Source organism: Drosophila novamexicana, unplaced genomic scaffold (genome assembly GCF_003285875.2).
Source record: "Drosophila novamexicana strain 15010-1031.04,08,12 unplaced genomic scaffold, DnovRS2.1 tig00000193-arrow-pilon, whole genome shotgun sequence".
Classification (NCBI taxonomy): domain Eukaryota; kingdom Metazoa; phylum Arthropoda; class Insecta; order Diptera; family Drosophilidae; genus Drosophila; species Drosophila novamexicana.
Window position 1 is genome coordinate 303,281 of NW_020824787.1, and position 14,928 is coordinate 318,208.

The 14,928-nt window shown below is 40.1% G+C and overlaps 1 protein-coding gene across 2 annotated transcripts in view; it reads left to right on the forward strand.

The window, feature by feature from the left end:
• Positions 1-286: 286 nt before the first annotated feature.
• The window catches only part of LOC115758584 (rap1 GTPase-activating protein 1), a 108,391-nt gene continuing 93,749 nt past the window's right edge, over positions 287-14,928 (forward strand). Inside the window, exon 1 of one of the 2 annotated variants that reach the window (XM_030699304.1) lies at positions 287-351. In XM_030699304.1, the coding sequence (XP_030555164.1) occupies positions 347-351 (5 nt within the window). In that variant the 5' untranslated portion in view covers positions 287-346. Of the gene's footprint in view, positions 352-12,758; positions 13,108-14,928 lie in introns of those variants that run through there. The other variant, XM_030699303.1, reaches the window with a different exon arrangement.

Genomic DNA, 14,928 nt, shown 5'->3' on the forward strand with positions numbered 1-14,928 from the left:
GCGCGTCGCAAGGCATGCGAAGGGAATATTATATCGCAGGATTTTCACCAACAAAATGAGTTCCTACAGGACGCTGGTGGATCACGGTGCGCCGACAGCGCGCAGCGGTGTCAGCGTCGGCATCGGCAGCGAAACGTCGCTGGCAACGGCGTCGCCGACGACGCTGCATCGGATGATCAAATACTGGCGGAACAGTTCCGGCAAGATTCCGGGACTGCGCAAGAGCGAGAGCTTTACGGACTATCGTCGCCATTCGGCGGGTGGAGCACAGCATGCCACATTGCCCAATCGCCAGGCGGTGCAGTACCAGCGCCTGGAGAGCTATGACGAGCGCAAGCTGGCACAAATGAGGTGAGTCTGGGGGCCGGGCTGGCAGGTGCCTGGCCAGAAACGGGGCGGGGTGTGGGCATACAATTAACTTTATTGTCGCGCGCGGCTCATTAGCTTTGATAGGGGCCGCTCGCAGCGGCAGCTGCAACCAAAAAACTGGGGCATGCATATTTGCCGTTTGGCTTTTGGTCTAATGCCAGCAACAGTTGGTCGCGATACGCCCCTCTCAAAACTGTGTGTTTATCTCACAGATGCGCTCGCTCTCTCTCCATCTCCCTCTCTCTCTCTCTCTCTCTCGTACTGCTCTCTTATCAGTTGCAACTCCAAAACTGCCAATGGCCTTATCAGCAGCAACAACAACTTCGGGTATGTGACCAGCTGCGGCAAACACAACAGCAACAACAACAACAACAACAGTTGCGCGGCTGTTGATAAACGCAAGCGAGCAAGTGCACGACGCCGTCGCAGAAGAAGCGCGCGTTCCAGTGCCCATGTGGATGCCGTTCACTTGTGTGCTTGTGTGCGTGCGAGAGAGCGCGAGAGCTCTCTTTGCTTGTTGTTGCTGCTTGCGGTTAACTAAGCTGAGCGCCATTCCGCTTTCCAGTATCCACTACTCTCAGCCAATGCTATCCACAGAGCGCGTGGTGGAGCTGGTGGTTGTGTTACACTAGCTAACATAATGTTTTTTGTATAGCTACGTTTCAGGATATTAAATGATACGACATCCGACGCTATCGAATTTCTGAATAATTACCTTGCAAGAAGTACACTGTGCACAAAGTAATCGCTTGTAAATTAAAACTTTTATGTATGAGGTGTTCAGAGAGTAGAATCAGCATTTTTTTTTTAAATTACCGAAAATAATATTATGTGTATATTAGTATCTCCCTGTAGCCGAATAGTTATAAATTGCTTGATACACAGCAATAGAAGAGGATTGAAAAATAATTTACTAAGCTAATTAACGTCTTCTAGCTACGGCAATTTTAATTTAAAGATTTTTGTATATATTTTAAACAGTTTGTTTTGCAACTTAAAAAAAAACTCCTATTTGGCAAAAATTCGTTTTGCTTTTTTAAAAAAAAAAATTGTATTAAATTGTTAAGGTACATATATGCAACTCCAACAAAATAGAGTTGGGTTTAGAAAATGCTTTTTGAAAAGTTTTATGAAGTATTTAACAATTTACGTTTTGTAGAAGTTCGTTTTTAAGAACAGTAATCTTTTGTTTGTTGTGCAGTGTGAAAAAAACAACTGTTTATGTTGTCATTCCAATGCGTGAGAGTTACTCTCTGAGCGCCAACGTAAGACAAAAAAACAGCTGCGGCGCCAACTGCTCTGCCCAGCGAACGTTGTTTATGTATTGGTGTCCCGTGCCGGTCGTTTATAGTTTGTTTTTGTTATCGCGCGCCGCCTACTGCATACTTTTGGGGTAGACCCCCACGGAGCAGAGGCGAACACAGAGCACAGAGACGAACGGAGTGGAACGAGGGCTATGCAAATAACAGTGCATTCCAAGTCGGGCCTTTGAAGGGGCCGGCAACAACTGTTGTTGTTTTTGTTGTTTGGTTGTTTGTTTTGGCTAATGCGGGCAGTCGGTTTCGTGCTCGCCACGCTGCTAACTGTATTTGCGCAAACTGTGCCCAAGCGGCGACAATAATCGCTTGCATTTGTAATGTAAATAAATGTAAATGTAAATAAACAGGAAAATGTGCCCCCATGCAACTGCAACACCCACTCACACCCCCAGAAGCAGAATGCGCTATGTAAATGCAACAACTGCACTGGTTCACACACACACACACATGGCGACGACCTCGCTTAACGGTTGTTGCCATTCCAGTTGTGTGGATGGCATTCGCTCTCGCTCTCTCACGCTCTCTCGCACTCATTTGGTGGCTCTCTGTTTTCGTGTGGAACCTGAAATCTGAGCTTCGTGCGCCAGCCAGTAGGCAGCGCAGCTGGGGCAGCAACAGCAGCAGCCGCCGCAGTCCAATTGGGATTTCAGTTTCGTTTTGATAATCGACTCGTGTGGGCGTCGAGTGTTGGTCGTTGGTCGTTTATCGTCCCGTATGTGAGCCGAGAGCAGCAGTCGAAGTTCTTTCGCGTCGCCTCCGTACAACATGCGTGCGTTATTCTTGTTGTTGTTGTTGTTGTTGTTACGCTTCTGCCAATTCTGCTCATGCAACGGCAACATCGGCAACGGCAACGCATCATTTGCAAATTAGCAGCAGCAGCAACAGTTGCAGGCAGACAGCAGCAGCAGCAACAACGGCGAAACTAAAGCCAAAAATTCGTTGAACGAATTTTAACAAAACAAAATTTACAAAAAATCAAATCAATTAAATAAAAAAAGTGACGAAAAGTCTGCATAGTGCGAGGGTTTTCTCTCTGTGTACATGTGTGTGCCGAAATGAGGTAAAAATTATGCTTCTACCTGCCGTCAATTTGCGTGCACATATTCTTATCAGAAACCAGAATGCGCGAAAGCTCGTTCCACGATCGAGTGCTGAGAAATGCCGGCACGCGCCGAAAAGTGAAATTCGTGAAGCGAATAAGTGACAAAAGTGAGCACAGAAAAAAAAATATAGAGACAATTACAGTTGTAGTCGCTTTTTTCATCTTCTTCTTCTTCTTGTGCAAAGAATATGCGTTGGAAAGCAAAACGAAAGTGTTTTATGCAGTGAAATTTTTTGATTAAACAACAAATTACAAATGTTTCCTTAATAATTGTGCAAAAAAAAAAAAAAAAAACAAAAAAACTCAAGTGACCAATAAAAAATATTAACGAAATGACAATAATAAGCGACAAGTTAACAGCTACAAAAGAGAAGCGCCAAAAAAAGCAACAACAACAAAAGCTCTTCCAAATTCGAAGCTCATTTGCCATTCACCGCTGGAAGTTGTCATTGTTGTTGTTGTTGTAGTTGTTGCTGCAGTTCGATTGAAATGCGCGATGCGTATTTGTTACGTGTGTTTTTCGATATTTCTTTATGGCTTTTGTTTTGTGGCATCAACATCGATGTGATGCGATCTCATTGAATATTGATAGATGTGCAACGTCTCTGTGTGCGTGTGTGTGTGTGTGTCTGATTGGAATTGTGTGCCTGGTATTATTGATGGAGTGTTGTTCATTGTTGTTGATAACTTGATAGCTTGTTAAATTGATCAACATGTGAGAAATGCCTCAACAGGTTGAGTTTTGAATACCTTTATTGATATTATCTTGGCTGGTAGATAAAAATATCAAATTTGATTTGTGGGCTTGTCATGCAGAGAAGACTATATTACCTCTTGCTTTTAGAATCTTTCTAAGGTCAAAAGTGTGTGTGTAAAAAAGCAGAATTCCAGCATTCCAAAAATATTCCAGTATTATTTTCAACACTTTGCACTTCTTTGTTTCATTTTTCACCATTTTTAACTGAATCACAACCGAATTTATTTCGCCAAAAATTTGTATTACGCGCATATTCTTAAAAAAAAAAGGTTTACATAGAGCTTCTGTTTCCAAACTTTCGCTTGTTTTAGCATTTCACTTACATAGGTGAACATAAGGGAACATTCCAATTGCACATAGAACTTTTTATATCACAACTTCCATCTGACTCTACTTAATGAGAAAAAAAAAAACATGTACATACATATGTCAACATGCACACGTGACTTTTTGCCAGTGTTCTATACTTCTAATCAATTTCTAATAAGACTTATATTGATTTAACAATTCCAAGTGGAAGCCAGTGTGATTCTTACAATGTTCATTTTTACTTAATTGCTTACTTTCTGGCTCTAGAAAAAAGCCCATTTTCCCACTAGGAAATTATCTTTTAATTGAACCAATTAATTTTTATATCAGTTCTTCATTCGTTCACAAACACGCGGATTAATTTGTTTTTTTCCTATGAACATTCTCACAAAACAACTCGAATGTTTCCATTTAACATTCATATTCCATAATTGTGACTCACACATTTATATTTTTTTACCGTTTCACCCATTTCTTTGCAATGCAAACACAAATGAATTCTACTAACCTGCCGAAAACAAACGAACATCCAGTTTCCATTATTGCTGTTTCTTTGCTTAAAAGCTTCCTTAAATACCGCAACTTCCAACTGGAAACGCAAGCTCACTTCTCTCAGCTGATCCGCAGCCAAAGCACGTAAACATTGTCACAAGATCTTTGTCTTAAATGCGGCCAATCAACTTCCAGATTGCTGCGCGTATTCCACATGCATATGCATGCACGTGTGTGTGTGTGTGTGTGTGTGTGTGTTAATATGTAGCAGCCTTCCCGCACACACTTTGCTGCCCGCTCCCAATTACCCTTTTCCGCATTGCAAATATGCAAATTAAACGTTACGCATTTTTTCGTGTGCCGTTTAATAAATGCCTCGCTCTTGTTGTTGTTGTTGTTATGCATTGCTCGCGGAGCATTTTTTGTTGCAGCGGTAAAGTCCTCAACACACGTGCATTTCTTTTAAACAGGTTTGACATGATACTTGCTGTTGTTGTTGTTGCTGCTTTTTTCATTCATTTTCATTTTCGTTAGTGTTTTCCTTTTTGGCTGCTGTCCGTCCGCTTATTTTGTCATTTCTTGTTCTTTTTGCGTGCTTGCACATACATACATACATACATATTTATTGGTATTTGCTTTGTTCTTGTTGTTTTTTATTCCTGTTGCTCTCGCAGATTTTCACCTCGCATTGTTTTTGCTGCTTTTGTCGCAGCTGCATTGCCAAATTTGTTGCTGGAATTTTTTCAATACGGTTTTTGCGCGAAATCATTCTCGATTTCTGGTTTGCTCTCCTTTTCGGGCATCTACTTTGTGTGCGTTTTTTCTGGCATTGCTTTTGCTGCCTGTTGCTGCCAAAGATGAACGATAGCCCATTCCATATGTACGGTACCCATTTTCCATGCTCTTCCAGCTGCCACGCCTATACAGTGGCGTGTAAATGAACTTTATGCGCCGCCGAATTGCCTTCAAGCAACGAAAACAACAACTGTAAGCTGTAAGCAGCTGCTTTTGGTCACTTTATCTGCCATTCATTCATCACTATCTTTCGCATATGTCTCTCGTCCACTCATCTGCTCATCAATTGTCTTGTCATCTCTCAATGCTGCTGTTTGTTTTTATTGCTGTTGTTGTTGTTGCCGCCGCTTGACCGAAAGTTCAAGTTGAAGTGCAGGCAGCAGAAAAGCTCAGTCTCGGTCTCAGTCGCCGTCTCTGCCGCAGCGCAGCTTAAGCCTCAATGCGTGTGTGTGTGAGTGCGCCGACGATGACTGGCCACTATCTTTTTTGCTCTCGCTCTCTGCTTATTTTTTTTTGACGTTGTCCTCTTGCTGTGTCATTCGCCTGCATTGATTTTGAATTTCGCCTTTTTTGGGACTGCGCTGCTGCGAAAAATTTACCGTTTTACCAAATGCGTTCTGCACTGTCGCTTATCTCTCGATCCCCTTTTCGCCCCTGCGGCTGTTGTTCCCCCTTTACACAGACATACAGGGACGCGCGCGCGTTTAATTTATGGGGCGTGCGCGTTCGTTGGCCCACTGCCAAATGGCTGCTGGGCACAATGGAAAGGAGTGAGTGAGGGGGGGGTGTTCATTTCTTCCTTTGGCCAGCGCAACTGTATTTGATATGCGCCCGGCGTGTTTTTCATATGTTTACTTTAATTGCCTTTGGCAGCGGCTTCGTTTTCTATTTGCAGCGAGCAGGGGCTGCGGGAGGAAGGGTGCGTGGGTTCGTTTACGGACTGTTTACACCTGTGCCAAGAGTCTGAGAATTCGTTGTGAAAAAATCAAGTCATATGCTTTTCTTTGCCTTCAAGTGTAAATCATATCTCATGAAATATGTTTTGTTTGCTTCTGTTCGTAATATTCCAGGGATTAGGTCCACAGCTGAAGGTCAACTCTGAATTATTTGACATCTGTGTCCTACTGTTGACCTAAAGTTTTAGTATGCCTTGGGGCTAACACGCCATTGGCATGAAGGTCAGGAACACGCATCTGTGTGTGTTTGTGTGTGTGAGAATTCGATATGGGCCTTAAAACAGTTGCCACTTTCGACGAGTTCCCAGAAATGTTGATTATTCCGACAATTTCCACATATTGAAAGCAATCGTATTGTATACGAGGCGTGTGGATTTCAAGATCTGTTGATTCATTTCTAATCAGATTTGGTGCTTTTTCTGTTGTCAAAACAAAACTGCAAATTTACAACTTAAAAATTTCAGATTAATTTTAATCTATAAGCTTGGTGTTTTGTTTACAATTTCTCCACATATCAGCTATAACTTTTTGGGAATTACAATTTTTAGTATTGCATAGAGCTCTTGTGTTTTTTTCGCTTTATTCTGTACTTTGGAAAAATAATTACTCCTTATATCGTTTAATATTTTTGAATTAATCTAATTTCATATTCAACAAATTATCCTTTATTTATAAAGTCTATAAAAGTAAAAATCACAAAAAAAAAAACGAATATTCAACACTAATGAGGCTTTATGAGAGCCAAGCAACAATTTTATTACCATTGCTTCAACTTATTTTGACACTTTTTATTTAATTTTATCAATTTTGGTATCTTTAGTTACTAAATTTGGTATATTTTTAGTTTTAGCTTAGACTTGTGTGACCAGTTGGAAAGTTTATTGAAAGCTGGTCACTCTCTAATAAGTTGACATTCTTGATTTATTTATCAAATTTCTGGTATTTTCATTAGTTATCAAATTTGGCATATTTTTAGTGCATTTGCGACTTTTGTAACAGATAGAAAATTTAGTGCAAAGTTATTTGGCTTATCAAACCGAAACAAAATAAATATATGGTATTTTGTTAAATTATTTGTTTTTGGCTTTTCATAAGTTATTATCGCGCCTAATTAGCTGATGATAAGTGTGTCAAGTGCTCGACATATACCAAAATATTTGTTTGCCCTCTTTCACCTGGCTCTCCCTCTCCCTCTCCCTCTCTCTCTCTCACCCTCTGCTAGCTTATTGTTTCACGCAGTGACGTCAATATTTCGCAATCTGATTAGAGTTTTTCTTTTTTAGTCGTTATCGATACGTCATTTGGAGATTGTTTCTTTGTTTGGGGAACTGAGGCACCCACAACTCGTGGGCCTTACCGTTACCACAGACCGAAACATAGCCCCATTTCAAACGAAATTGAGTCAACTAACGAGCAACGACTATAAATACCCCGCATATGACTTTGCCTGGCTTATCACGGCCCCCTGTTTGGGCCGTATTTTTATGATATACTATATGCTCTGAAGAAAAACAAAGAAAACAAACAACAACAAAAAAAACAAATGCTTTTGATATTGCGCTCTGATAAATTGGTAGCTTTTACATCCGTTTGCGTCCGGAATTTGGCAGGTTTTCATTTCAGCCTGCTTCCGTGTTGATTCACCTACTCCCCCCCTACTAGACACTCACCCCTCTCTCCAACCTTTGGTTAACTTGGCACATTTAACGCTTTGCTACATTTACAGAATTTGTTTCATGTTTGTTTTTTTTTTGGTTCTATTCAACTTGTGCTGCTTCTTGCCTCTGGCTGTTAAATTGACACGTGTTTAAATATTTACGCCCCGACAATTGCTGTAAACAATTTTTTTTTTTTACTTTGGCTTCGTTCCAGTTGGTGTTAACATCGACTTTGACTTGAGCTCAGCTACTGTATGAGGCCGCAAACAGCTGAACAACAACAACAATAGTTGCAACATCAACAACAATTGAACATATCTCATTGCAGGAATTTGTAAATTTAACAGCATTTTGCAACAGTCTCTCTCGAGTGTCTGTGCTCTTATCTAATCTTATCAGCTGACGTTTACCTGGCCCATGCATCAATAAATGTGGCAACAGGCAACCTTGAGAATTTCTCCTTTATTTTTGGTAACGCTGCTTTCTTTCGTAGAGTTTCAAGTTTTCGATTGTTGATAATAGGTATTATTTAATTAAATAGTTATCCCAAACGAAGCCGAAGCAATTGTTATTGCATCAAGCCTTTATCCTCTGCCTAGTTTCCAATTGGATTAATACACACACATTCTATATCTATATACACAATCTTTCTTATAGACATCACTTAAAGTGCCAAGAATTTCAATTGCATTCGAGCAAAACACATCAATAAAAATGTCGCACACATAACAAGTGTAAAATAAAATAAACGAGAAAGTTGGGAAGTCTTTGGCAAGCCGAAGACTCAATACCCTTGCAGATATGTGGGAATAGGGAAGCTCGAAGAGCCTGAGTTATAACATAACAATCACCATAACAATCTTTGCCATGGAAGTTATGTGATCCGATGTTGATTAGATTTTGCATATATATGACAATCAAGGGGAACTAATGAATGCCTGGTTTAGGTAAGATATCTTGATAAACAAAAAAGTTTCCTAAGATATATTGATCCGATCTGGCCTGTTCTGACACTTGTTCTGCCTGCCTTCAAAACTGAGACATGGTTATAACAGCTCGGCTGTTGATGCTCATCTAGAATATATATACCAGATAGTCTCGGAGATTAGCTTCTTCTATGCCTTACACATTACGTGACAAACTTATAATACCCTCTGCAAGGGTATAAAGAAGGTAACTCAAATCTCAGATCGTTTGCCCCCCGCTCGCGGGGTCTTAAACACAATTAGCTGAGCAATCAACCCACATTGTGAACAATTTCTGTCTGCCGCCCCTTCCTCCCCCTCCCCCTCCTCAACAAAATGCGTTAAGCAAGTGTGCTAAAATCGTAGACATATCGCTATAAATTGTTATACATTTTTTTGCTTGACTCCATAAAAGGTCGTCAAAGTTGTCGACGTTGTTCTTGTTGGTTCTGGGTCGATGGGGGCGGTCGGTCGGCTGCTGATTTAAATAAATTATTCTATATGCGTTTTTATTGCATTTAACCGCAACCCCCCTGCTGCATGGCCTCACACTATGCCACCTCACCATAAAAGCGCGCACAAAATGGTTTATTTTTATTATTTTTTGCTTGATGGGGCTGTTAAGAGGCTGCTCTGTGTAGGGGATCGGCTCGGCTCTTTCTATATACAAAATTGTTTTCTGTGCCACGTAATTGAATTTGTTCACTTAATTTTGTTTTATGACGTCTGTGTTGTTTATATATGTATATCTATAAATAATTCTCACCTGAGCGCGGCTTGTGCGAATTGTTTTTGTATTTTTCTATCTGCGGAAAAGACGAATTTGCGCCGGAAGTTGCGTGTTACACAATATATATATATGTATATAAAAAATATATATTTAATACAGAGAGAGACATCAAAATAAATCATTGCTCTTAATTTGATTCAAGTCGCATAATTTGATGTTTGGCAATTTCATTATGAAAGTTCATTTCCTTCCCAGCGGCAGCTTATCGATTTGGGTCAGGGCAACTTTTTGGTTATTATGATAAACGATGTAATACCAGTTGATAATTTAAAACGTGTTGTATTAATATTAATAAATAATAGCGAAGGACGTGCTTAACAAGACATTTAACACATGATTAAAAGGTCTTAGATATAATAATTTAAATAAAAGTAAATACCTAAAAGGATTTTGTAAATCGCCAAATAGAAAGCATAGATAACAATATGAAGGAAAGTTAAAGTAGACACTACTTTAAATTGAATTGAAAAGAAAGAGAAATGTATGGAATTACTGAAAAGGTTTTAAACATTGGAAAATAACATATAAAATAAAGAGAGTGACATGCAGAACTCTTAAATTAGGCACAAATTGAAATTGGATAGAATCAAATTGAATTGGAAAAGAAATCCTAGAACAAGAGAGAGATTGTAGCTTGTCGAATATTTGGAATGTTTAGAAGAAATTTTGAAAAATATTACATAGGAAGCAAAAAGTTCATATTATTAAAACTCATAAAAATATTCACACTAGATATGTATAAAAGATTCGTTAGTATCTGGATAAATATATATAATACTTTGAATATGTGCAAGAAATTCCGAGGACAGAATATGCTAAGGAAATATGAGTACTTTGAGCATGTAGAAAATACCAATTAGATCTGGAAATATAAAAAAGGGAAATTGAGAAAAATGAAAATATCTTAAAATTCATAAACATGAGCACATTAAATGGGATTATATCACAGAAATGTGAGTACTTGAGTATGGAGAAAATGGTTAAATGAATGCTATTTAGAGAGCAGCAGTAAAAACATGAAACGACATTTAAATGTCCAATTTACTCGCTCACTTAACGACAGCCCAATTAATTAGGGATTTCTGCAGACTTGGCCAACTAATCAAGTCAAGTGCCGACGTTCATTTCGGAGACGAGGCCGAATATAATCGCTTGGTGGGACAACTTGCTCGCCCTTAGCCTGGCCAAAGAGTTTGAAAGGCGTTTCTGCTGGCTTTTTGCTTAAGTACCGCCCCGCAAACGACTCGAGTCAACCAAAAAATTAATAGATCCCCCACCGCCACATTCTAACCATTCCCGCGCCACCCATTCCCTCTGCTGATCCAGCGTAATGAACCACTTAGGCCGCACCACCTGACAACGCTGCTAAGCAGTTGCCACATGCCTTCAGTCAATGCCATGCAACATAAATCATCTTGGCGGCACTTGGACACGTGCCACACAGCCATTACCTTTGCGAAGCCAACCTGGCCTGCATCGGCTGGCGGGTTGGCCAACCCTCTAGTCATAAGCCAATTGTCAGTGGGGCAGGTTCAAGTCAACTTTTTCTTTTTGGGCTCCCGCACAGCTGCCTCGAGTGGTTTTTATGATGGTTTTGTTCACCGTTTCCTCGGGCCTGGGCTGGAGGTTGCCCCGCTCAAAAGAGGAGACTTCCACATGTGCGGGTTACTTGTCGTGTTTCTTGTATGTTTGCCTGTCTGTCCCCGTCTCGATGTCTGTGTCTGTGTCTACTGTCATTGCCTTTTCATATTGCACGCATTTTCACGCGCTTTTCTTCGCTCCGTTGGACATGGCGTAAGGAAAGCAGGAAGAAAGCAAAGCAATGCCAATGGCTTTTCAGCATTACTTCTTAATATGCCCAGCACTTTATTTTGGGCTTGAGTGATTTTCTTTGTTTTTTGCTTCTTTCACGAAGCGCGTTTGATGAAGTTTTACGAGCGCCCGTAAAGTTGACTTCTCTGCATTCAGTTATTAAATTTCCATCTTTTTCCATATTTTTCCATTTGCCCGGCCTGGGGGCCCAGCCTTTATCGCCTTGGGCTACCTGCTTGAGCAGCTGCACGGCGCATAAAGCCACTGAAATTGGATTTGTTTTTGCGGCCGGTTGCCGCTTGCCGCATCGTAAAATGAATTATCCTAACAAGTAAATATGGCCAAGTTGAGAATACGACTAGGTGCTGCCATACAATTAGAAGATACCGTCTAATTAGAAGCTTAAAGGAAACTATGTGGCTAGGTGTTGCCATACACCTGAATTGTTAAAATGTACTTGGCTGTAAGTTCTATATCCCATGGCTGCTAGAGGACTTAATTGGTACCTAGGTGAGGCTATGAAATTTAAAGTAGCTTTATTTCTAAAAATGATTCATTTACAATGTACACAAGTAGCTTTCATAAAACTGGAAATTATCATGTACTCAGGGTAGCTGTTGTGTACCATGGTCTTTGGTGGAACTTAGGTACTCGGGAGTTCTTTGTGGTAAAGAAGGACTTGCTAGTACTCGTAATGTACTTTAAATCAAGATTTTATCACGCACATAGCTTGCTATTGGCATACATCGAAAACTTACGCTTAACATGTACCTAAAATTTATTGTGTACCAAAGAGTTGTCATGCACTTACGTACTTAGGTACTCTTAGGAGTTTTCATTCATCTGAGTGCTATCTTGTACCGGTCTTTAATTAAAATATTTTGTATATTTGAGAATTGTTTGGAGCATTTTATTTGACCGAGCTGGAGGACTCTAGATTTTACAGTGCCTTAACTATATACGGGCAGCTCTTTTTAATCAATAATGCTGTGTATCTCTTTTGTCAATTATATTGGAAAAACTTAAAATTACCTGCTGAGTCGTTTCATGATAACGGGACGAACAGTAAACAATTTTGACTCTATTGACCAAAAAATGTAATTAATCAACTGGCACTTGAGCAGCTCCGAGCGATTGGCTTTTCGATAAACTGAAGTGCACGCAAATTGCAAATTGATTGCATTAAGTTTGAAGCAAGGTCGCAATTAAATTATTCCCCAACTACCTTTAGCACACGCCGTAAATGACTTTGAAAGTGAAAAGCAAAGATATTAAAAAATATTAAAGGAAAGCAGCGTCGACCAAAAGCAACCGCAACAAAACGCATCCAAATATTTGAAACCAAAAATACAAAACCAAAAAAATAAAAAAAAAAACAAAATAAAAATAAAAACCAAACAAATCAAAAGCAAAACAAATCAAAGGCAAAACAAAACAACGTCAAGCAGTCAATCAACATCAATCAAAATAAGCCCCCCAATATCAACAAGAAGAAGAACAACAACATGCTGAAAATACACATGCTGGAGCAGGTCGTCAGCACGGACAACGTCTGCGAGAATGCTGCCCAGGAGCTGTCGCCCAAGCGCAAAGTGGCCACTGCTGGTGGCGCCTGCGGGGGCGGGGCTGGTGGCAGCTCCTCCTCCTCGAAGAGCACACCCACCGTTTCGGCCACCTCGTCGCCGCATCATCAGCCAACGCCGCCGCAGCGTCACATTCACACAGCGGCAGCCGCTGCGTTGGCAGCTGGCAAGAGCTTCAGCCAGGGATCCTCACCAGCCGGGTAGGTCTAAACAATCAACACACACAAACACACACACACACACACATACACTAACAGCTTGTGGGGGCCATTAAAAGGGCATTGCATTGCCGCTAACTTGGCCAAGATTGACGCCATGTGACGCCCCTGACAAATTGCATGATGGATGCCTTTTTGATGGGATGCCCCCAAAATGCGCTTTCCCCATCTCCCTCTCTCTCTCTCTTTCTCTTTTACTCTCTCTGTCTCTTTCTCGTCATTTCTCTCGCTGCATTTTGTCGCATTCCTTTGGTTTTTGTGGCCATCATAATGAGTGCATTGCATCCCAAGCTGCCACCGGCTGTTGCAGCTTGCCGCTTGCCACTTGCCACTTGCTGCTACCTACCATCCAATTCCCATTCCCAACTTCAGCAAAATTTCACCGCAATTCAGTTGTGTCAATGATTTGCCAAAGTTTGTTGCTGCCAATTTGTTGGCTCTTGCAACAATGCAACACGTGCAACCATTGTTTGCCACTGCAGAGCGAACCGCTAATGAACTGTGATCCACAATGTAAGAGCAGCTTACAGATGTGATGTGCTTCTTGCATCTGCATTAACTGAATTCTTTCACGAAATATTTGGATTGTTAAAAACGAATCTGCAGAATTACGTGTTAAAATTCTTGGCTTTGATCTATTGTGCAACTCTCGCACTTATTGTTCCATGTGGATGGCTTTATGGAAGCATTAAATCGGCAGCTAAATGATTTAATAACATTTAATTACAATAATTTTATTACGATATTATTTTATTATTATTAAATGTATTATATTGTAATATACTTTGCACTTGAGTTTATTTTAACGGTAAACATCCATTTAGACTTCGATTTCTCAGGATCAAAAACATTTCTTCCCTAAGCTTAATATAGAATCGGAATCTTTAAACTAAGTTTTCAAAGTTCCTTAAAAATATACATACGTTAAGCTAATATAAAGTTGTTTATTTAATTTATATTATTTTAATATTTACAAATCAGATATTTTGTTTTTTTTTTTAGTTCTCATAGTTTATCAAATTCAGTTAGGAAATCACATGCTTACTTTATTGGCATACTTTCGCAGGAAATAAATAATTTAGTAGTTGCCATAATATCTGACATTTTCTGAATTATTCGCAGCGTCAAGGTTCCTATTTCTTTGGGATTTTCGCACCTATGCAATATGGCTTAAGATTTTACTCGATTTCCCTTGAAAGTTCTTCCAATAAATCGCCAACTGCTTTTGCCACACATTATCTCAACATTGTAAATACCATTTCCTGAAAATATTTCTTCCTCTTTTTTTACAAGCCCAAGGCAAGCTTTAAAGCTCTTTATGACTCTGAGCTGCCCAATGTAAGCCATTTATTGTTGTCCATTCTTGGTGCATCAGTTCTTACTTTTAGACAAGTTTCAACTTGAATTTGTTACCACTCCCCCGCCACGCCCCCGCCACTTGGCAGTCTCTCATTTCGACGCTTCTTGCCATTCAACTTGTTAACTGTTCACCCTTCACGTGCACCTGCCGCAACCTGTCAAGAGTTGCGCTGCGCTTCATTTGTGCGGCTATCTTGTGCCCACTAGCTGAGCAACTCTTTCTATAACTTCCATCCCCCTCCCCCCTCGTAAGTGAACTTTCATTGTTTTCCTGCTGCTCATATTTGTATACCCTATTGGAAAGTATTAGATATTTGTCATGAATTGTGTGCGGCATCGAGGTATACCCTATGGAGTACATTTTGTTTTCTTTAGCAATTATTAGATTGGAAACAAGCTTTTTTATAAAAACTTGAAGTTGTATGCCTGCAAGAGTATTTAAGC